The sequence below is a fragment of the Terrapene carolina genome, unplaced genomic scaffold, assembly GCF_002925995.2.
Source record: "Terrapene carolina triunguis isolate 2854851 unplaced genomic scaffold, T_m_triunguis-2.0 Scaffold88, whole genome shotgun sequence".
NCBI lineage: Eukaryota > Metazoa > Chordata > Testudines > Emydidae > Terrapene > Terrapene triunguis.
The window spans coordinates 24,332,773-24,357,432 of NW_020664439.1; the positions used below are offsets into that span (position 1 = coordinate 24,332,773).

The 24,660-nt window shown below is 39.3% G+C and overlaps 2 protein-coding genes across 3 annotated transcripts in view; one reads left to right on the forward strand and one right to left on the reverse strand.

The window, feature by feature from the left end:
• Positions 1-4,885, forward strand: part of MED12L (mediator complex subunit 12L) — a 322,140-nt gene extending 317,255 nt beyond the window's left edge. Inside the window, exon 42 of the mRNA XM_026649916.1 lies at positions 2,648-4,885. Within this exon, the coding sequence (XP_026505701.1) occupies positions 2,648-2,700 (53 nt within the window). The 3' untranslated portion in view covers positions 2,701-4,885. The remainder of the gene's footprint in view (positions 1-2,647) is intronic.
• A 249-nt stretch (positions 4,886-5,134) lies between these two features.
• IGSF10 (immunoglobulin superfamily member 10) overlaps positions 5,135-24,660 on the reverse strand; it is a 28,028-nt gene continuing 8,502 nt past the window's right edge. For both annotated transcript variants that reach the window (XM_026649998.2, XM_026649999.2), the window contains exons 4-7: positions 21,401-21,791; positions 15,132-19,577; positions 13,530-14,430; positions 5,135-9,179 (exon numbers count right to left, since the gene is read on the reverse strand). In XM_026649998.2, the coding sequence (XP_026505783.1) occupies positions 7,271-9,179; positions 13,530-14,430; positions 15,132-19,577; positions 21,401-21,791 (7,647 nt within the window). In that variant the 3' untranslated portion in view covers positions 5,135-7,270. The remainder of the gene's footprint in view (positions 9,180-13,529; positions 14,431-15,131; positions 19,578-21,400; positions 21,792-24,660) is intronic.

The window sequence follows — 24,660 nt, forward strand, 5'->3', positions numbered from 1 at the left end:
TTTGAATTCCCTGTCCCTCTTTTCCTCCTTCTCTGGGGAAAAAAAAAGGTGAGGTGGGAAATAAAAAATGAAATTCTTCTAACTGAACTGAGATTTTTCAAAACAAAATGTTTTAGAAAAAATGTTTTGATTTTTTTCACTGAAAAGTGAGACTTTTTGAACAAAACAAAAAACATTAGTTTTCTTTTGAAAATTAAAATTTCAACCAGCATTAAAGATTTCCTTTCAAGAGACTGAAAAGGTTATAATATAATATAAAAACTAGGGGGCCACCAAATGAAATTAATGGGTAGCAGGTTTAAAACAAATAAAAGGAAGTTCTTCTTCACACAACGCACAGTCAACCTGTGGAACTCCTTGCCTGAGGAGGTTGTGAAGGCTAGGACTATAACAGGGTTTAAAAGAGAACTAGATAAATTCGTGGAGGTTAAGTCCATTAATGGCTATTAGCCAGGATGGGTAAGGAATGGGGTCCCTAGCCTCTGTTTGTCAGAGGGTGGAGATGGATGGCAGGAGAGAGATGACTTGATCATTACCTGTTAGGTTCACTCCCTCTGGGACACCTGGCATTGGTCACTGTTGGCAGACAGGATACTGGGCTGGATGGACCTATGGTCTGACCCAGTAAGGCCTTCAAATGTAACTCTAAACAGGGAATTGTCATCAAGCAGGTGTGTTTCCAGTGGGATCCCACAGGGATCGATTTTTGGTCCTCCACAATTTAACATTTTTATCAGTGAACTGGAAGAAAATATAAAATCATCATTGATGAAGTATGCATGTGACACAAAAATTGGGGGAATCATAAATAACGAAGAGGAGGATAGAACTAATGTGATTCTGGGATGCATGAACTAGGGAATCTTGAGTAGGAGAGAGGTTATTTGACCTCTGTATTTAGGACTGGTGTGACCACTGCTGGAATACTGTGTCCAGTTCTGGTGCTCACAGTTCAAGAAGGATGTTGATAAATTAAAGCGGGTTCAAAGAAGAGCCCAAGAATGATTGAAGGATTAGAAAACATGCCTTAGAGAGAGAGACTCAAGTCGCTCAATCTATTCATCTTGGCAAAGAGAAGGTTATGGGGTAATTTGATTACAGTCTATGAGTACCTATATGGGGAAGTAATATTTAATAATGGGTTCTTCAGTCTAGCAGAGAAAGGTATAATATGATCAAATGGCTGGAAGTTGAAGCTAGACAAATTCAGACTGGAAATAAGGCGTAATTTTTTAACAGTGAGAGTAATTTACCAACAGTCGTGATAGATTCTCAATCACTGACGACAATTTTTAAATCAAGATTGGATGTTTTTCTAAAAGATATGCTCTAGAATTATTTTGGGGACGTTCTATGGCCTGTGTGATACAGGTCAGACTAAATTATCACAATGGTCTCTTCTGCCCTTAGAATCTATTAAATAGGCCCCCAATCCTGGAAACACTTACATACTTAACTTTATTATCATGAGGAGTCATTGAAATCAGTAGGGCTACTTACAGTAGTAAAATTAAGCACATCTGTAAGTATTTGCAATCCTGAGGCCTCAGTGATGAGCAAGTCTAGCATTACACTTATCAACATTAGATTTTAGAGGAAACACCCAAGCAATAGTAATTAATAAATGAAAGCAGTTCATACCTCTTGGGTCTATAGTGTTTGTCTATCTACACTCAGGAAACCCTTTTGCACTGGTTTACATTTGGAAAGTTTCCTTCAGATGGTAAGAACTAAGAACTTCCTTCAGATGAGAAGACCTAAGAATTTTTCTTCATGCAGGAAGGATCTAAAGGATTACAAAAGGGGATAAAATTTCTAAGAGATTCTTCTTCCAAAGATTTTTGTCCAATGTGGGGTTGAGAGTGGGACCAGGGTTTGGTCACCCACAAATTCTGCTGATTCCCTGAGGGTCCAACCACCCACTAGTTGTGTCCCCATCGTCCATGACTCCACTGAAGCCAAACTGCCGTAGGACAACCCTTGCCTGCTTAAAGGCAGGCTCATCCACACCATGCAGAAGGCACAGCTTGAAGTTAACAGGGTCTGGGACTATATTATCTTTTCTCTCAAATCTCCATATGATGGGAAGGGGCTTACATGTATCTGCACTCATCCTGCCCACCTGCAGGGTGTTGGAAAAGGATGTAGGATACTTTCTTGGAAGCAATGAGCCATCCTTTCAGAGAGGGGAAGTGTGATTCACATGTGGATCAGGGAAATATAGGTGGGGAGTCCTCCCTTTTTTTAATGAAAGGTTAAATGCTGCAGAAACTGATGAGACCATCAAAGAAATGTGGGTTACCCAGGAAAACAAGTGTTACAAAATAGTTGCTTTTTACTTTATCATTTTAGGCATGTCATTTGCTTGCACGTAATTATTGTTTGAAAGGTCATCTTAAGGGCCCATCCTGTAATCCTGGAGCAGACAAAACTTCCCTGGAATTTTGTTTGTGGTGGGTGTGCAAAATCCAGCCCTTAATTTGCAACTGTTCAGCATTGAAAAGTCCTCATTTTCTGAATGGATAGTTCTGAGCCTTGTTTATTGCTTACTATGGTGATTTGAAATCTAGGTATTTATTTCTTCATTTATAATTTTGTACAGTGAACACAACACATGTAAACACTTTACTTTATTTTTGTTATTTAGGTAACCAGCCACAACAAGGGGTGAACCAATATGGGCATTCTTCACACTTCTGAATCTGGAAGGTGGGATCAAGATGTAGTGTTATGTTTGCACTGAAGAAAAATCAAAATTCAATGCACTAGTTATTGCTAGAAAGCAAATTTTTAATTTTTTTCTCTTTAATTTTTTCAATATGTATTTTTTGTGCTGCAATTGATGTGAATATGTAACAAAGTGAAAGATTTTTTTTTTTTTTGCATTTAACTGGAATTAAATGTATGATTTGTGGGCCTATTTAAAGAACACAGTTGTTGCAAAGAATTTGGTGCTTTTTAGGGTACTGTTACTTTAAAAGGGTTAAAGAATGGATTTATTTATTTGTGGGAAACATATTTTCTTTTTTTAAGAACTGCACTGGACCAAACGACTGATTTGAAAGGCACTTCCGATTTTGGCATAAAGATTGATTTGTTCATTAAAGTGTTCTCCTTCGTTCTTCAACAGTAAAATGAGTGTTGATTTAAATCATATTAATTTTGACTGTTTGTAATTTTCATAAGCACTTTATAAAGTTCTTTGTTTAAAAGTACCCAATTTTCTCTTGCTTTCATTGTGGAAAGAAGGTGCTGAAGTGGGTTTCTTGCTTGTATTAGAACTTCCTAAGATTTATATAAAAAGCCACAATGTAACAATAATAAATCTACTAGAAGTAGCTGTGCTTCACATTTTTCTTTTTAATGCAAAGTTCATTGGCAGTGAACCTTGTGAGGGTACAAAATGTGGTAACAAAGCCCTGAATATCCACAACAGATTTTGCTCTAAATCCATTTAGGGCCTGAACCAAGTCCTGTTGAAATCTGATGACAATCTTTCCATTGACTTCAACGGGAATTGGATCTCTGGGTCTCGTGCTAGGTTCAACAAAAGTCTCTTTCCAGCTTTTGCCCTTTGGAAGCTTGTGCCAGGCTAGAAAAGCCCCCCCAAATCACTTTTGCTGTTTCTGTAGTGCTCTAGCTGGGCCTCATGTCTATTGACCTTGACCTAAATGAGTTCTTCCTCTAATAGATGTATTTATTATTTATTTTGTATGGTAAGTACTTAAAATTTTGAATTTAATTCTTAATGTTGGGTGATAGTCTTGGTTGTGTAATGCATACTGCATTTATAAATTTGGTGCAAAAGCACAAGTTATACATTACATTTATTATAAAGAGATATAACTATTTTAACCTTGTTCAAGTATGTGGTATATTTGCTCATATTAGAGTAAAAAAATCAGAATAAATTTACTATGGGTTCATGTAATTTAAGAGTTACTCCATATGATTTTTTTTTTAGAATAAGATGCACAAATTTTGAATGTGAAACATGCAGGGCATTTCAAAATATATGGGAATTTTGTTCTCATGTTCTGTATTAACTCATCTTTTCATTTGCCATAATATAAGTGTACTGTTTGGTATCCTAGTCAGACTTACATTGAATAGAAAAGAGTCAGCACTCAGCAAACATTGTAGTACTGTATGACACCACAGATCATTAAATTTTTATAAACAGTTTAGTGTGGAAAATCATAATATCAATAATTTGTATCTAATTCTGACTTCCACACTGCAAAGTCTTACCCATACAAGCAACCAGTAGGATGGGTCAGCATCTTTACTGAAATAAAATTCTTGTGAACTGCTTTGTACATTGTGAAAATTATTTAGCTCAAAAATTCTTCACTTGACCATCTCAGCTTGTACAGACCTTTATCAAAACAGAAAGGCCACTCATTCCACTAAATGAATAGGTTGTCTGTTTTGAAAAGTTAACATATACCTGTACATTTATTTTCTTCTTTTTTGTACATTATTTCAAAAAAAGCCTGATGCAAGTTGATATCCCTGTCCTTTCAGGTGACTGCATATTACTAGAATAGTATCCACCACAGAAAAGCAGACTTAAGACCAGTTTCTGTCCTCAGCCACATACATACAACACCACTCACTGCAGTGGGGCATCGTGGTTTTAGCTGAGGGCAAAACCTGGAGGTGCATGTTTACTTAGTAGAATTTGTTTGTTTACAAATTAATGGCATTGAAAGTGTCAGAAGCAAAACACAATTTTAACTTTAATTTTCTTTCGGAGCAAAGATTTAAAACTGTGTTAAACAAAAATAACCCAGATTACCGTCTAATCAACTTCAGTGGTCCTTGGGGACCTAGGCTACGTCTTCACTACGGAGGGGGGTCGATTTAAGATACGCAAATTCAGCTACGCGAATAGCGTAGCTGAATTCGATGTATCACAGCCGACTTACCCCGCTGTGAGGACGGTGGCAAAATCGACCTCCGCAGCTTCCCATCGACGGCTCTTACTCCCACCTTCGCTGGTGGAGTAAGAGCGTCGATTCGGGGATCGATTGTCGCGTCCTGATGGGACGCGATAAATCGATCCCCGAGAGGTCGATTTCTACCCGCCGATTCAGGCGGGTAGTGTAGACCTGCCCCTAGTCAGCAAAAGTATTCAAGGCTGCCTGTGCCTTGCAAAGCCCCAGAAGTTCTTGGGTCCTGACTCTGCTTCAGTCAAAGTTATTCAGCAAAAAAGATCCGGTTGAAACAATAGCTCTTTTAAAAACAAATGAAGAAGCTGGCAACTTTTTGATCCTAAGGTTTTGGAACTGGCTAGGAAGCTCATGCAAATAACTTTGCCACCAACTCATTGTTCCTAGTTACTTTGAACTTCACAGCAAATCAGAATAACTGTTGTGTGTGACAACAATTAGGAAGATTTATTAACACCACAATAGTGGCAGTTCTTCAAATGGTTCTAATTTTTGCTGCTTCTTCAATGAAAATGCGTTTTGGTTTCCTGTGGGCTGGGATTATTTCCCTTCGCTGTCCCTTGAATGGTTTGTAAGAGGGGTGAAATTATTTGTTAATCCTCTGGGCGACTGTCCTTTAGTGCTCTTCATTGAGGACTAAAGACATTCCTGAGATTTAGCAAACAGAACTATTTAATCCAGCCAATTTTCTTCTACCTCTCTATCAGTACTAAGGAAGGAAGGAACAAGCAGCTTCATATATGTGGCTGATCTCAGGAAGTGATTGATCCACCACAAAACAGTCAGTCACGCTTTAGGCTGTGGCCTCTTTTTAAAGTTCTTCCCCAGCTCACTAAAATGTAGTCAAATGGGTAGAATCTGCACTCAGATCTTGGGAACATCCTGACCACGTTCTGAGTGTCAAGAACCTTCATGACCTATGGGGTAATTCAATAGATGGGTTGTTAGTGTACAGGGGTTTCTGTTATGGTGCTTTTTGTGTGTAATCGAGCTATACCTATTTTTTCAATAATAGTTTTAAATATTGTATGACATTTTACTGATGTAAGGTACTAGGATGGTGTTACATGGTAGCAGCTGCTCTACACCGTTTCCTGTATCCAACAGGTTTTCTGTGGTTACTGCTAAAGAGGCATTAATTTCTATTCTGCAATCTATGATCCCTGTTGGAAGGGGTCATAGAGCTCAGGTTATGGGCATGGAAACCAGTGCCAGCAAAACCAGCCTGCCAGATTGCTGGTGAGGAAAGGACCTCAAGGAGTAACACTGAGGGGCTTCTGCTCCATGCATATGTCCCAAATCTGTGAGTTTAGGCCCAGCAAATACTCAGGTTCTGCATTGGTGTTGGAGCTGTGCCCTGAGCCTACATTAACACTTCTCTTAGAAAGACCAAGTCAGTTAGTGACGTAAGCTTTTGAGGTTTATTTGGCCCAGGGAGTCCAAAAATCTTCGCTGGTGCGGAATGCCTAAGTGGCCATTTCCTGTTGAAAAGAGGCTTTCTCCTGAATTGCAGGAGGCGGATGCTTGGGAATATTATTTTCTATTTGATAGAGCCCCCTTCATTCTAAATTCCTATATAAATTGGTGCACTTATTTTTTTAATTTGAAATCTTTAGAAGCTGAGCTTGTGGTGAAAGGGACTTTATACCAAGCTACTCTGTTTTAATAAGCAGGTTGTGTTGCTTTTGAATTTTTAAACAAAGATTAATAGAAACCCTATTGTCCATTTAGAGAGCATTATTAAATCATTTTATATTTCTGCTACTACCTTGGAAAAAGTTCTCCATTGTGAAAGAATAGAATGTCATATTAAAAATAGCTAAACACTTGTTTTCTGTGAACTATTTATAAAAGAACTACAAAATATTCATACATATCAGTAAGGTAATTTAAATCACAATAAAATTTCCTCTTTTTTGTTCTTAAATATTTTTGCATTATGTGTGCCATTCTTCTTATAGTGATACAAGATGGACAATAAGAAACTAATATAAAAAAACGCCATCCTTTACTGAAGATTTTTCAGGTACATTTCTGGAAAGCAATTTTATTTTGATGTTTACTATTTGTTGGCAAAATAAAAGTGCCTTATGTTTTTAATTGAAGTCTATTTGTCATTGAGTAAATCCATGCTAGTTCATAATGCAAATTTCCCCCCCAAGTCTTTCTCTTTTGCATGTTCATTGTACATTGATTATTGTAAATGTATTTGGATTCACCTACATGCTTCATGGCTACCTTTGATTAAACTTCCACAAATAAACTCAGTCCAGATGGAGACTTTGTAAACAATTACTCGGCCTGTATTTCTCATTTCAAATAACTTGAATATATGTTATTGTGAAATCGCTGCCAAATTGATTCTTAGCTCTGCACTTGTACATGCCAGAATCTGAAGATTTTGGATTCTGAATGATTAATGTCCCTTGGGGGTGAAGAAGTTCACTTCCAGATGGTCTGCCTTTACTAGCTGGAGAAAGCACAGAGTGGTCTGGCAGCTCCCATGTGATTTCTGGTTTCGGTATCCCCAGTGCCATACAGTTGAGCTGAACTGCTGCCCCAGCCATAGTGCGTATACTCTGTGGTGGTCTGTTTGTAATCCGTGGGGGGTAGGCTACAGTCATTACAGGAACAGTTATAGATGACTCTCCAGCATTGTTCTGAGCCTTACACAGGTAGTTTCCTCTGTCATGAATGGTTGCTTCTCGAATAACTAAAGTACCATTTTCAAGTAATATGTATTTCCCAGTGATTTGAGGCCGATCTAGCACATAGCCACTTGGTACTGTCCATATAATGTTTGGTTTGGGGCTTCCATCAGAGAGACAGTGAAGGGATAATGATTCCCCACTGATGCTCTTTATTGGTCCTCTTGAACGAGTAAGAATAGTGGGCTTCTGACCAACTTCCAAGATGATCAGCTTTTCAATGTAGCCCACTTTATTTCTAGCTGCACAGCGATACTTTCCTGCATCATCTCTGAAAGGATTATATATGATGAGGGTACCATTACTACCTATATGATACCGGGAAATTCTGGCTCCACTGGAAAATCGTGTGCCATTGGGTAATATCCAGATGATTTCAGGCGGAGGGTTTCCATCCACTGAACAATTTAATATGATGGTTTTTCCTGGTTTTGCTATTATTTTTTCATTGAATGGATTTCTAAACATTGGTCGTCTTAGCATTTCTAATACCTCCAACTGTACTACCAATATGCTTTCTCCTCCATCATTACGTACCACGCATATAAAATCTGCTGTGTCTGAAGGCCTTACATTCCTAATTTCAAGTGTCCCATTTTTGTGTACTGTTATTCTGCTCCCATAGTACGGAGCTGTTAGGAAAATATTGTCAGGCATTATCCACATAATTTGAGGGGAAGGTGTCCCTTCTGACATACAATCTATTTGCTTCTTTGAGTGCCTTATTGCTGTTGCTTTAATGACAGTTTTGTTTGTATATAAACCATTTATCAGGGGTGGTTTAGAAACAACATCTAGTTTATAAAGTTTTGTGTCATCTCCACCAGGATTACGGGCAACACATACATACTCCCCAGCATCCAACAGTTTCACTTTGCTGACTGACAGTGAGCCATTAACATGCAGTAAATATCTGTTTGTTGAAGCTGAGATCATGTCACTGGAAGGTAGCAACCAAAATATTTTTGGCTTGGGTTCTCCAACAACCTCGCAGTCAAATACTGCATTATCCCCAGCTTTTACTTTAGCATATGTCTTGTAATTCTGCTTTATACGAGGTGACGCTGTTACAACTGTAATGTGTACCTTCATTTCATCTTTTCCTAGTGTATTTTGGGCATAACAGGTATAGTCTCCCTCTTCAGCTATTCCAACCTTGTTGAAATACAGAGTTCCATTGTCAAAAAGAATGTATCTCCGAGACCTGCGTCCACTGTCATCTGCTTGCATCACATTATTAATCATTGTGCCATCTGGCAAACTCCAGGAGATCTCTGGCTCAGGTGACCCAGAGGCTTTACAGTCCACTTTGAAGTCCTTCCCATATGGTACCTGTTTTTTAAAATACTGTTTTTGGTCAATCTTTGCTGGTTTCATAGTCACACTGACTTTCATTAGTATTAGGTCATCTCCAATTCTGTTTCTTGCTACACATAAATAGTCACCTGCATCCTTTTCTGTGACTGCCTCGATAAACAAGGATCCATTAGGATAAACATGAATTCGACTTCCCATTCTAGAAGAAAAAAAGAATCCTTTAATATGTAGCCACATGCTAAAGGAGAACACTGAGCCCTAATAAGTGATGTAAAGATGTATGGACTCAAGTGGATGAATTGCTGTGGGGTTTTTCCTTCTATATCTTAAAATTGTGCCTATCCCATGCTGTAGGTACATGTACACTATTTGTTTTAAGGAAAAACAAAGATATAAGAGTATCTTTCCCAACCCTGTTCCCCCATTTTTGTTAGGACTAATTTATCTTCCCCCTTTGACCACTGAAACCCACCTCAACCCACCCCCTCCCCAAAGGACTGAGGGAGGGAATCTTGCTATGAGCCATGAAAGTCATCAATCTTGGGCTCTATCAGATCAACAGGGGAAGAGAGATCCAGAATTTATGGGCCAGGTCTTCAGCCAAAGCCAAAAAACAGCTAGCATAGGTCAGAGGGTTGTGTGCAAAGCAGACTTAGAGCTCTCCTTTACACTGTTTCCCTCCTGCAGCAGTTGTGGGTAGAGACATTTTCCTCCTGCATTGTGTTAGAACAACCTGATGGCTGCTCGAACACCAGGGGGCTGAAACCACAACCCAGGATCAGCATAGCATAAAGGGCATCATGACTGTTGCCACATTTCCCCATGACAGCTGCAGCAAGGGGAATGCATGGTATAATGCCTGCATCTGTAACTTTCACTCCATGCATCTGAAGAAGTGCGGTTTTTACCCTTGAAAGCTTATGCCCAAATAAATCTGTTAAGTCTTTAAGGTGCCACCAGACTCCTTGTTGTTTTTGTGGATACAGACTAACACGGCTACCCCCTGATACTTGACACCATGATATAACAGCCACTGCAAGATCATCCTTATAGTAAGATGATTGACTCCTGGCTGGTTAAACTGAATTTAGAGTCAGTTTATGCTAGCAGTGTGACACATTAGTTAGAACATGCTGCACCAGATAATCTGGGCCTTGGAGTCTGATTCTGCTCTCACACCAGTGTTTGCACTAATGTAATTCTAATGACTTCAGTGGAGATCCTTCAGAGTCTCAGTGGTGCAAGTGAGTAGAATTAGGCCCTAAGGAAAACATTCCTTCCACCATTTCCCTCCTGTTTAACTTGGGGCGGTGCGGGTGGAGCCATACCCGGGTTTATAAATCGTTTATTTGTCTTATAGTGAACGTATAAAATAATAATCTGGATAAACATTCATAAAATGAACATTAAAGACCAAATATCCAATCTTTTGGCTATATATCAGTATTAAACCAAGGCAGTGTAATTAATTTTAAATTGGAAATCCTTTATTACAGCTACCTATTTAATAATACATGCTTACTGAGTTATCAGTTGTAAAGTGAGGGTCACATATTTTCCTTCTGCAGGAAAAATGCACATGGGCAAGAGAGATGGGCGAATTCTGACACTTTACAGGTGCAGAAGAAAACCTTCATCTACAGTGTGAGAACATGCCTGGTTTTTTAATTAGGGTTTTGCCTTTGTTGCACACTGTATGAAAAGCTTTGTTTTTTCCTCTTCATCTCTCCCATTCAGCCTTTTTCAGACTACCTAGTCCACACTCAAAAATTAGGCTAAATTATAAATGTTCTACACACCCAAATTTCAGGACCAGAGCTCATCTGAATCTGGTAATAACCGTTCCATGCTTGCAGAGCGTAGGAGCTCTGTAATACTGAGGTACCATTTCTGTGGAGCTACTAAGCTCTGCCGCATCAAATGATCTTTTCCATTTTACAATCTAGCTGAAAACTGTGGAAATGAAGAATCTGTGCAGTTCTTTGACACCTTCATAGATCTAGCCTTTCCTAAGTAAGCCCTGTAGATCTCAACCAGTCTCTTTTTGGGAGGAATTCTAAAAGTATAGGTTTTATAATTGTGGAAGTTGTTCATATAATCAGAAATCTAATCTGCTTGAACTTTTTGCTTGGGAAGTAAGTTTCAGAGTATGAAGCAGTCTCTGGAGTTGTAGAATGAACCCGCCCTCCCTCCCTCCCTCCCCCCCCCACCCGCTCTTTGTTCAATAACTAGATCCCAGAAAACAGAAGAAGATGACTGAGAAACTGTACTTTTTGTGGCAGGCTTTAATAAATCTTTCTTCAAATCTCTCTGTAAAAAGCATCTTAATTTATAATGCTTCTAGCAGCCTATAAAAAGTGATGTGTGGTGACGGGCAGAAGGTTCTACAGCTTTTTTGGTGTGCAGGATATAGATAGAAAGCTAGGACTCCCTTGCACTGAAAGCAAGTAATATCACCTGGAAACTGGCAGTAACTTAGACTCACTGGAATATCTCCTGCTCTACTGATTTTCAGTAACAGAATAGTTAAATACAAGACTCCACCTACATTTAACCTGGGCACATCCCTTTGTTTCTTCCATGCACCTGTGGTTTGGGCAACACCTAAAGCAGGGATCAGCAACCTTTGGCACATGGCTCACCAGGGTAAGTCCCCTGGCGAGCCGGGCCAGTTTATTTACCTGCCGCATCCGCAGGTTCGGCCAATCGCGGATCCCACTGCCCGCGGTTCGCCATTCTAGGCCAATGGGGGCTGCAGGAAGCGGCGCGGGCTGAGGGATGTGCTGGCTGCCCTTCCCGCAGCCTCCATTGGCCTGGAATGATGAACCGCGGCCAGTGGGAGCTGCGATCGGCTGAACCTGCAGATGCGGCAGGTAAACAAACCAGCCTGGCCCCCTGGCGAGCCGTGTGCCAAAGTTTACCGATCCCTGACCTAAAGCTCATCCACCATGTTCTTCTCCACTAGTGGCAGAATGCCAGATCTGGCCATTTCAAATAAGTATTAATAAAATGAATACAAAGCAAGTATGTTGTGTGTATGAATTTGGTACACATTAGAATAAACTGCAAACTTTTATTTAAATCAACTCAGTGTCAGCAGATTTTGTGTGTGTGTGTGTGTGTTAAAAATAGACTGTCATTGAATTGGGCCTTTTAAACTGCTATTTACCATTTGAAATAATAATTTTAACACTAATATTTACCCTGCAATGTAAAATGTGAAACAATTAATTTCTTTGGTCATACTTACTGATTGCCAGTAACATGACTGCAGTAAATTTATTCCCAATTTTCAGTAATTGGACTGTAATCTCACAGGATTTTGCTTTTAATACAGTAAATGAGGTTTTATAGGTTTTCCCTGTAGGGATATTTTCAATCTATAACTAAACAAATGAATACTTTAGTAATGCCAGTCTTCGGCCAAATGGCTGGCAACTGGTGTATGCACATAGTCAATACAAAGTATGTTAACTGGTACCCAGTCTTAATTGCTCTCATTCTGTAAGTGGCTAGGATGTGAGAAGCCATAAAATACAGAAGTCAAAGCAGCTGTCAAAGGTTGCAAAAGTAATCAAGACCCTAGTTTTATAAATGTGTTCTCATTAGATTCCATTTACTTTTCAGAAGAAACTAGATTCACTAGATCCTGTTTCTTAATGAACTAGTAAATGTCTTTTCATATTTTTAGCAACTATATTAGTTTTGGAATTTTACAATCAAAACTTTTATTTTGTAACAGTTAAACTGTCCCCGCTTCCGCTCCACAAATTTAGATTTTATTGTGCAACTGTTTTAAATTATTTCATCATAGGAAAGCAGTTTATTTAAATATTTATATATCATCAAACTATATCACTTTGAGCAATCAGTTTGCTTGGCACTACATTCACAAACTATCATTGTCACTGCTAAATTGGTTTGTTTCAACAAGCAGTCTTACAAAGCACAATTACATTGTTACCACATACACCAGATTTATAGTAAGTTTATTGTATTTCTATGTAGCCATTGTGCTCTGAGATGCCATTAATTTAATTGATGTTAAATCTCTTCTGTGGTACATATGGCATGTAAAAGCTTTAGTAAAGTAAAATCCTGAAGCTTACTCTAATGTATATAGCCTGCGTTAGTGTCAACTTTATATTAACATCCAAATCCTATTCAACTGACATACATATGTTGAGGATTTGGCCTTAAATCAGAACAGAATAAAATGACCTAAATTCAGCCATTGCATGGATAAATTAGGCTTCACTGATTTAGTTGGGCTGCACCCCCTTATGATCGGGCTGAATTTGGGCCATTGGCATTAGAAATATAATAATAAAATTGCATTTTCTGTCACTAGAGATGACTCTCTTGTCACAGATTAAAAACAAATTTGGCTTCAGTTAAGCAGAGTTACAGTATGTTAGGCACTTATGCTTGGCAATATCACAGGATTGACTCTTTAAAAAAAATTCTTTCAGTGATTTGTGGTCTGCAATGTTAAAAGTAAGCACCAGAAAAATAAAGCAAGAGCTCAGTCACAAAGAAACATTCCTACCTGTGCCATTGGTCAACAACTGCCTTGGAAGGTAACCTCCAGATTATTCTGGGCTTTGGCTCCCCAGTAGCTGAACAGTTCAGAAGCAATCTGTCCCCAAAATTCAACTGAGTCATTTTCAGAGATGCAGTTGCTATTCTGGGAATTGTATCTCTCTGCTCCACCGTGAGATTTACCACCCTCCTCTCTGACCCAGTGGAACTTGTAGCTATGCATTCATAATTCCCACTGTCAGAAGGAGCTATGTTTCTTATGTAGAGGGTTCCATTGGAGAACAGGAACAGTTTGGCATTTACAAAATGCAGAAGCTTCACTACTGTTCCATCAAAGAGGACCCAGTGAACACTCGGATGAGGGTTTCCTTTTGCAGTGCAGGGGAGTTTCAAACTTTCACCCATAATTCCTGCAATGTGTTGTCTCTTCTCTTCCAAAATAACGGGAGGTGCCACAATCACCTGTAGTTTTACTGTCAGCGTATCGGCACCAGCTGGATTACTAGCCATACATGTGTAAAGCCCTCTGTCATAAACAGTGACTTCCTTGATTATTAAAGTGCCATCTGGTTGCACAGATGCTTGCTTGCTTCCTGGAAAAGATTCTGAGACATAAGTTTTGTTTGCTAGAATCCATGAAATGGTAGGGATGGGCCTACCTTCAGCTCTACACTTCACAGATGCAGGCTTTCCAGAATGGACAGTGATCACTTTTGACCTGCCCTCTAGGATCCTCGGTGGATATGCCACCACAGACAAAGTGACCAGGAGCTGATCTGAGCCATGCTGGTTGGCAGCAATACACAGGTACTGTCCACGGTCCTGAATGTTCACATTCTGGATGGAGAGGGTGCCATTAGCAAATACTTCAAACCTGTTGTCACGCTTGCTTTTTGATATATCAGTCCCTAATTAAAAAAAGAGTAAAATATATTTATATTATGTAAGAAGCCTTTTTTATCTGTTTACTTTTGCTTTTTATCTAATACAATAATATTTGCAAGCAAAAAAGCAAAAAAAAAACGGCTGCCTTGGTTTTTATCATGCACTCATCACCATGGTATCTGAGTACACTTTCTTTGTCCCAGCCTACTTCCCTTAAAAGGGCTAAAGAACAGGACAGGAATGAGAGGAATAATAATGCATGTGTTTATGTATATTGTGAAAGATGTCTTAAGGGACCAACAAACATCGATTACATAGTGGAGGTGATCTTCCAATAAAGGGGAAGCATTGCTCAGCAATGGAGCACAGGATCTTATTACAGGCGGATTCTTAATAAGCATGGTCTTCTGTATAGGCCTCACTGCAATGAAGCTATTGTTAACATATGCTGAATATAATAAACACTGTTAAATACAGATTGACCTTTTTTCCTTTCTCTCTTTTTCTTGAAGAGCCGTTTTATAAATACAGTAAGACACTTCAGGATGTATGTGCAGTGCTGGAATATTATTACTTTTCAGCCATATGCATTCATCATCTTATTGCTTTATGGCTGGTATACCACCTAAAGCATGGCAATATCCCAGCCTGGTGCACCTAGCACCTGTCTTCTTGCTAATATCTAGTAGAAGACAACATTTTAAACAAGGCTTATACAGCTTACCTGATGACACTTTAGTCCAGTGAATTGTGGGAAGGGGATTACCAGTCGCTTCACAAGGGATGAAGGCATCTGAATTAGCCAAAACGGTAAAAGCAGCCAGTTTTCCTCCGACTATTCTAGGCTTTGCCGATCTATTTTTATATAAGGAGTCTAGGGCTACGAGGTTGTTGTTGGTTTCTTTATCTGCTGTCTTGTCAGACCAGCTTTTGACAGAATTGTCCTTGTCCCTTCTCCGTGCAGGAGTATATGGAGTGGAGCTCTGTGGGGATTTTAACATAGTCAGAGTATTAACTGTTAATGTTTTGCCTATTTCCGAAACTTCAGGAGACTGTTTATGCCAAAACTTGTTTTTCCACCGGGGAGATAAGGTGATTTGCAAGATACTTGTGTGTGGTGTCTCTGTTATTTGGGATGCCAATGGGGTAGGATGCTGTATGCTGGGGTTGATCACATGGGTAGTTACAGCAGGAGATTTGGTACTGAGCTCATCTTTGTCAGGAAATGTTGCCTTTGCTATATGTTTCTGCTGAATAACTGTCTGTCCCATTTTTTGGTGTGGTCTTTTACTTATCATTACAATAGTTTTGTTTTGTTGAATAGGTGCTGATTCAGATGTTACAAAGGATGTGGCAGGTAATAATGTGGTAGTGTTGAAAGACTTCAAAGAAGGTGATGTGGCTGGGATTGTAATGGCAGGTTTTTCAGTAAAGAGAACATCAGATGGTAGTTTAACAGGCTGAGTGTTCTCAGCTGTTGTAATTCTTGTTAATGTTTGTGTAGTTGTTGCAGGTGAACCTTTAGTTACATCTTTTGTGCTAAGAATCTGTGGCTGAGGCACAGTTGTAATTGGGATTACACTTGTGTTCTTATAAAGAAATTCAATGGGTATGGGGATGGTGGGCTTAGTTAAAGACTTAGCTGTAGTCAGGATATACAAGGTTGTGTTCACTGATGAAGCAGTGGTGGAGCTATGGTTTGTAGTAATACTTTGTGAAGTCATGATCTTCTGGAGCTTTTTCCTCCTTTGATCTCTCCTCCTTCCAGCTCTGAATGCTTTGATTTTAGTGATTTTAGTTTCAATGTGGGGAACAGTAGTAGATCTAAATGTTGGCATTGGTCTTGTTGCATTCATTTCTTTGTTTATAACAGTTGGAAGATTAGAAAAATAGGCTGAAGATGGCAGTTCTGCAGTAGTAAGAGATGGAATGGGAGAATGTTTCTCTGACATACTATTGTCATGACTGATAGGTTTAGTTAGGGATAAGAGATCATCAGTTTGAGTCACTTCCACTGAAATAGTTGTTAAATGTAAAGGAGAAACTCTATCTATGGATAGCGTTGCAGTAGTTTTAGGAAGCATTGTGGTTATTGCGGATGATGGCACTGTACTTGTACGTCGTCTGGGTAGCTTCTTCAATAGCTCCTTTTGAATGTGTGCCTTTCCAAAGAGATGTTGCCAAGGAATTTTTCCTCTTAAAACTTTGGACGAAGTTCTAGTTTTAGTGGTTGGGAGGATGGATTTAAAATTTGAGGATGTCTTGCTGTCTGCAGAAGTTGTAGTTTCCATAGATACACTAGCGGTCTGTCTTGCAGTTGTAGGGAGTCTGACAGTGTATGTTTGCAATGGTGCACTGGCCTCTAGTTTCCTTTGCAGGGTACCCTGTGTGCTTTCACTATAGAAAGGCATTACAGTGGGAGTTGTTTTTTCTCCTTCTGCAGTGGGTCTGTTTTTCTCTTCAGCCAGGAATGCTGTGGTTTGACTTGTAGGCTGCTCTGATGTGAGTTCTGGTATATCCACTTTCAAAGGTGGCGGCGTATGTGTTTCTGGGCTAAGCAGTTCAAGAGAACTTCTGGAAGGAGTTGCAGGATGTGAACACAATAGACATTTTGTGTCCTGTTCCATAGCTGGAGGCAGCGTTGTACTTTCTCTACTGGATTCTTGTCTCACAAAATTATATCTATGTCCCCTGATAGCTGGAATTCGATCTGGTCTAACAATTCGTCTTCTACCAGAAATTTTCCTTCGTCTTCCATATCGTTGTCTTGACTGTGGTGTATTAGTTGTAACATCTCTAATTATCTGAATCTGCTGATGAGTAATAATAGTTGACCCCGGTGGTAGTTTAGGAGTTATTATTTTTTGAGTACTGTGAAAATAAATGTGACCAAATTCATTGTTTGGCTCGCTGACTGTCACTACAGATATTCGATGATCTGCTTTAGTTGAAGTCTTATCAATAGACTCAGTAAATAAATCAGGTTTTTCAACTGTGTTCTGAGAAGTGACAAGGCTGGTGATTTCAGTAACATCTGCTGTTTGTGTTGTAGATATGATTTTTAAATACTCATTACTTTCCCCAAAAGACACCAATCTGTGTTCAGCATTAAAGTCTTTAGCTGTACTATTCACTAAACTAGATGTTGTTAATGGCTGTATAATGGTTAATGATGTTTGATTTAATTCAGAAGTTTCCAGTGAGTTTGGTCTTGTGACTGCAGGTTTTAGATCTGCATTTGGCTTTTTGCTCTTGGGTCTTATAGACTGTGTAATCCATGGACTAACTGTTGGAGCGACTGCCTCTGTAACCATGACAGAAGTTGTTTTAGACTTGGTATTACTTGATGTAGTTTCAGGTTCTCCAGTTACAATATTTGGTGAAACTTTTTTCGGAGTAGGTATAGTAGGTGCTTCAGATGCTAGTATAATAAATTCCTCTTCTGGAGGTATATGGTCACCAGATGTTTCTTCCTTATCCCCAGACACCTTAGAGGATAGATGGTCTGGTGCAGGTGATTTTGTTGTGGCATTTTCTTGTTTTTCTGGCAAAGTGGAATTCTTCTTTGTTTTTTCCAAAAATGCTGCCCAGTGCTGTGGGTCAACTCTCCTAGCTGAGGAAGTGAATTGTCTTCTGTATCCCCTAAATCGTCTGTTTATTTTGTCCCCATTACGTCTGTAAGTCATCTCTCTAAAGTTATTCCGTTTATTTGCAATCCCTGTGGGTTGATTTCTAGATGCAGAGTCAGTGGATGCTTTACCTGTTACTGAAGTTTGCACAGTAGCTAATGGATACTTATGTTTTGTAACAGCTCTAAGCTCCTCATGACCAGATCCATCTCTCTCTTCATTTTCTTCTGGAGCTGTCTTTTGTTTTTGTGAAGCGTCCTCATTCACTTTAACCAGCACTTGGAAAATCAAAAAGTCCATGCCATATTGATTAGCTGCCACACATCTAAAATAGCCACTATCTTGTTCTGTCATCTCTTGTATTTTTAGTGTACCATTGTGGAAAATATGTTTGCTTCTTACAGACTGATGAAGAACTGTGTGCTCAGGTAAGATCCAACTAATAGATGCATCTGGGACACCAACAGACTGACATGGAAGGTAGAGTGTGTCACCAATGAATGCTGAAAGCTGAGCCCCATTAATGTTGTTGTGTTCCACGTAAGTATCAATCACTGTGATCCTAAATGTTAGGACATCTGCATCATTATAATTTGTGCCTATGCAGTGATAAACTCCAGTGTCAAAACTATCAGCTGTCCGTAGTGTGAATTTTCCACTTTTAGCTATTATGATTCTTCCATCTTCACTAACATATGGCGCTCTAACTTTGGTCCCATCGGCTAGTATCCATTCAATGGTAGGAGTAGGCTCGCCAAATGTCTGGCAGTCCAGTTCCACAGTCCCACCCACTAAAACAGAGTGTTCCACTCTTGTTTTATTATCTCGTGAAATTATGGCCCAGCTGTGTCTCAACTGTTTTTCATCAGCATTGGGCAAGATAATTTGAGCATCAGTTACATATCGAATATGTAGTGTGCTGAGTGTGGTTGCTGTCCTGTCTAATTGTAATGCCACCTGGCCTTGGAGCAGCCAAGAAGGTTCAGCTGTCAGTTCACTCTCTATATTGGTAAAAACTTCTTCACTTTCAGAGTACGTCTGTTTGTATTTGTAACTGATGTAAGGCACTTTGGTCAGTAAGAGATTCCTTTCGAGTTTCAGCGGAGAATCACTGTATAGAGCCAATATGCTCCACAGCTGTTGAATGTGTTCGTAATCAATACTACACACCAGAAATGTTGAAAATGATACTTTGAGTACTGTATTATCACCATCTTTGTCAAATGAGAGTGGGGACATTTTTGTGGGTTTTTGAACATTGCAAACCAAGTTAGCTTGATTTCCTGTTTGGTCTGTCATATTCAACATCATGGTTCCAATGGGAGCTATAAACTCTTTGGGAGAGATGGAAATGAAGTCCCCTTCATCTGGCATAGTGATGTTTTTAAATTTCAGGGAGGGGTCTATTGTTGGCTTACTACAGGTTAAAGATGCAGATGGGATGTTAACTAAATGTTTGCCTTTAGAATTTCTGGGATTGGCACAAACTGGACATTGCTGGACACTAGAAGAACCTCTGTCTTTCTTGCACTTTATAATATCTAGGGGGAGGAAAAAATAATGTAAGTTTTTGTGATACTAATTCCAGTACCAAAACAACAACTTATATTTTACTGAAAGATCTTTCCTTGAATAAAGGGCTATAAAGTACTGACAATAGTGATCTTCAAGTCATCACCAAGCTTTATTTTAACTGTTTACTATTCCATTAGTGAAACCTTCAGCATGATCATCATTGCTATCGCAGCTAGTTAGCATGCCACAGCCTTGCCTTGGGAGCACACAGCTCTAGCAAGAGCTGTAGGAGGCATTGTTCTATTGTGCCCAGATCCTGTTCGGGGGGCAAAAAGGAGAAGAAACTCTTTGTGCCCTCTTCTTCATTTGTGCACCTTCCCTGTGGTCAGGCACAATATGGCCCTAATTAATTGAGGCTTACCATTGCGAGGTAGGCAATTACTACTTTCCTTATTTTAATTACAGCAAAGGCAAGCCCTAGAAAAACAAAGGGACTTATCCAAGGCTGCCTTTCTTCTCCTTTAGCCACAAGACAATCCTTCCCTTTTATCTCACCCTTTCCAAAAAATCATCTGTCACACATCTTATAGTGGTTTGGTAACATCATCTGGTTACGCTTTATCATGAAAACAATTTATCTAAAAAATTTGTCTGAAGAAAGCTGCTTATTCTTGTAAATAATTATTATTCCTGAGACTAAGATTGCAAACCATAATATCATAGTATGCTCTAAAAATATAAAAACTAGGAAAAGTATTTGTTCTGGTAATCAAATTGTAAACTGCACAGAAAATATTACACATTTAATGCATCTCTCTATCTGCACTTCACCTAAAATGTACCTCAGCCCAGCCCTAGAGGGAACCTCTTATGGAGAAAGAGGATAATTCATTCTCTTTTTACATTCTCACCTATAAAGAGAGAGAAGATAATTCATTCTTGAACATTCAGCTTTGGGCACTGCCAAAAAAAGTTCCATTTAGAGACGCCTGAGCTTGGAAATGTATTGGGACCATTAACCTCAGTTCATCTAGGCCACTAAACGACATTCAGATATTCCCTGTTTGCATGCGTGTGTGTGTACACCTTGCTAGCCAACAATAATGAAAATAAAAGAGATGCATGGTAATTTAAGGGAATAAAGTACCATGGGGCCATGGAATGGTAAGGAATAACATTTTAAACAGCTGACAAGAAAGTCACAGAAGATCAACAGAAAGTCACAGAATAAAGTGTTATACTTTTTAAAGTGTTATAATAGTAATGACCAATCTCTTACTCTTCATAAGTCATTTTAATTACTAATTTGCCAAAAAAAAAAAAAAAGATTACTATAATGCCTCTATCCAGATGTTACTCACTGGTAATCATAATACTTTGCACTTAAATAGTGCAGTTAAACGAAGAATCTCAAAGCACTTTCAAAAGTTATTTTCTCTATTTTAATGGTGGCTTGGAGAGGTTATGGTCACACATTAAATCAATAGCAGAACCCAGATCTCCATGCTCACGAGGGCCGGCTCCAGGGTTTTTGCCGCCCCAAGCGGCGCAAAAAAGAAAAAAAAAAAAGTCGTGATCGCGATCTGCGGAGGCAATTCGGCGGGAGGTCCTTGGCTCCGAGCGGGAGTGAGGGACCGTCCGCCGAATTGCCGCTGAATAGTTGGACCTGCCGCCCCTCTCCGGAGTGACCACCCCAAGCACCTGCTTGGCAAGCTGGTGCCTGGAGCCGGCCCTGATGCTCACCCCGTAGCTGTAGCCACTAGACAATGATGCCTCCCTTGTAAAGACCTTAAGGGAAGTCACCAATCTAGTAAGAAGGTATAAACAAATATTTCAGCTCATACTGTACCTGGCCATTGTTCTGCCCAGTCTACAAACCATTGTAGATCACAATCACAGGACCAAGGGTTTCCATGAAGGTATATGCTCTCTAGTTCAGGCATATAGGAAAACATCTCTTGTGGTAATGAAGTTAAGAAGTTGTCAGACAAGTATATATGCTTTATGGAGGATGTTTTAAATATCTGGATGTAGCACAAGGTGACAAAAGCGTCTGGATGAAGCTGTTTAAGTAAATTTCCTTCCAAGTGCACCAGCCTCAGTGATGTAAGCCCATAGAAAACTTCTGGGTGTATAAATTCAATTTGATTGTGGTCCATATGCAACCGTACCAAGCTCTTGAGACCATGAAAAGTGTCCTTCTGAAGTATTCTGACTTTATTATAGCTCATTTTTAAGACCTGTTGGTGAAAATATAGTGATAAAAAGTCTAATAAAAACTACATTATTTCAGCATTGGTAGAAGAATTCTAGCCAACTTTGAATTATTATTACTCTGTTAGGTGAAGTACCTAGGTACACAAGTGATGGGCATTATGGGAAAAAACAGCAGATATAATCATTTTTATAAGTGTGGTTATGGTCAGACATGACCTCAAAGATACCTTCTTATTCAACAGGCCAATGTATGTATACACTTTATTCACACGAATGGTCCTAATGAAACTGCTTTTGTGAAGAAGGTAAGCAGGGTTTGATCATAAAATAAGTGGGTGTATATTTTTTCCCCTTCACTTACTACTACAGTGGCTATACAAATATGGGAGGACAAGCTGGATTCTTGGCTGACAAATAATGAAAAGAATTGTTAACTCATTCCCAGTTGAAGGATCTTTTTTATGAGAGAGAATGTGCTAGCCAAAGCTCAACTTTCTGATGGCACGGTGTTTGCAGACTGGCAGTCGTAAAATGAGCAAATTTGGCAAAAGGTCATTGAGTGCTAATAAATATAGAATTAGAATACCATTTTTGCAGTCATTTTTCGGGTTGGAATCATACTTTACATACTTTAGTAGCTTCCTAATCCTCAAAAAGAACTGGTGACGCCTTTATGAATTACTGAATGTTGCAAATTAGCAAGTAAACAAATACAAAAAGCAACGATAATGCACAAAATCTACTTTGTTCAAGTATTTGCCAAATATAATTGTTATAATTATTTAAAGTCATATTTATGTTCTGCTAGTTAATAGCAGCTGTGGATCAAAGTTTCAGTTGGGAAACTTTTAGGCCTTGTCTACACATGGAGCCATTCAGGAATAGCTATTCCTGAATAACTCCATATGTAGACACTCTTATTCCAAAACAAGAGTGCTTTGTTCCGGAACAAAAGCGTCCACATGTAGAGTTATTCAAAAATGCTGTTTGTGACTAACTCCATATGTAGACAAGCCCTTACTCTCCTTAACTGCTAATGGACTCTTGAAAAAGCAAACAAACAAACAAACAGAAACCCTCAGCTCTCTACTGTAGCTTCCAGGCTGTTCAATGAAGTGCAAAATGCTTTGAAGTCCATCTGTTGGAGCTACCCCTAGTGAAATATGCACTAATACAGACAGAGGCATTGCAGCAGGCTTCTCATCTGGAAAATAGAAAGTCAATAATTTTAAATTAATAGGTGTGAGCTGCACACAGAGTTGGTCTGAAGATAAGTATATTTTATTTAATTTTCTAATATTTCTGAATGGCACAACGCACCAGCTGCTCCAATGGCAGAATTGCCTCTGAACTGGTAATACACTTCATAAAAATAAAGTAATTGTTATATATGACCTTGCTATAACAATCTTCTAGTAAATCTCTGCAGAGACATTCTAAGAAACCCACTTGGTTCTGTGTGCAAATGATGGGATGTGCAAATTAGTGAAGATCTACTGTCATAAGTTTACTAATGTTTTATTTTAAATAAGAAATAAAGCACCAAATATTATAAACCTGTCTTATCCACTGTTATATCATCAAAGAACTGCAATGTTCCTTAGTATTAGAATTTAGCATTTTCTTTCAGTAGGAAACTTTCTTGGCTGAAAGCTGCAGGCTGGCAGGAGAAAGAAAATCTTGATGGAATATGATCTCTTTAAAAATGCATTTATTTAGTCCATCAAATTAACAAAAGATAACTTTTCTACCAAAGATGTCGTACGAGGAGCTTTGCAGCAATACTCTCCCTTTTGTCTTGATGGATATGAATAAGCAGGGCTGGCCTTACCATGAGGCGAACTGAGACGGCCGCCTGAGGTGCCAGACTGTGGGGGGAGGGGGCACCACTAGGACCCAGAGTGTAGAAAATTGTGTCTGGTGCTGGTGCATATGTATTCTCCCTGCTCTAGATGCACAGAGATGGTGGAGTGCTGTGCTGGAGGAAGGAGGGCACAAGAGACATAACAGGCAGGCAGGAGAAAAGCTGAAAGGGAATAACAGAAAGCGGCAGGAGCTACAAGGAGAGAGATGAGGAGGAGCCTCTTATGTACCTCTCTAGCACCCCCAGGAGCCTGGACTGATTAACACCAGCTTCTCAAGGAGTTTCCTGTTTCCTGCTGCTTCCCTGAACCCACTTGAGGAGAACAGGCAGTCAACCGAAGTAGTAGGAGCCAGTTAGGCCCTTAAGACGCTGATATTTTCCCTCACTCAGGCCCTGCTACCAGCCTGCTTATTGGTCCCCTTCAATTGAGTGTTGAGAGCCACTATAGCTGGCACAGAACAGCAGTCATGAATGAAAGAAGAAAACGCCCCTCTGGGGCAGCATACAGAAAAAGAAAGCGAGCAAAGGAAGCTTTTCTATCTAAGCAGGAAGGAGCTCTCCTGAGATACATAGACACAAATGTTCACGGTGAACCTTCCAGCCCCAGTGAGGATGTGAGTGGTGAGGAGATGCCTGATCTTCCAGTTAGTCAGAGTGCAGGTGACCTGGCAGCTACTGCAGCATCCATATCTCCGTCTCATATGGATGTAACCATGCACCTTCCTGAAGAAAAGTGTAGATCAGAGAAGAGTGTGGTGGCAGCGCAAGAAACAGCTGCTGCTGAGTTTAGTTCCTTAAGTCTAGATCAATGATAGGCAACCTTTCAGAAGTGGTGTGCCGAGTCTTCATTTATTCACTTTAATTTAAGGTTTGGCATGCCGGTAATACATTTTAACGTTTTTTAGAAGGTCTCTCTCTCTCTATAAGGCTATATTATATAACTAAACTATTGTTATATGTAAAGTAAACAAGGTTTTCAAAATGTTTAAGAAGCTTCATTTAAAATTAAATTAAAATGGTGATCTTAC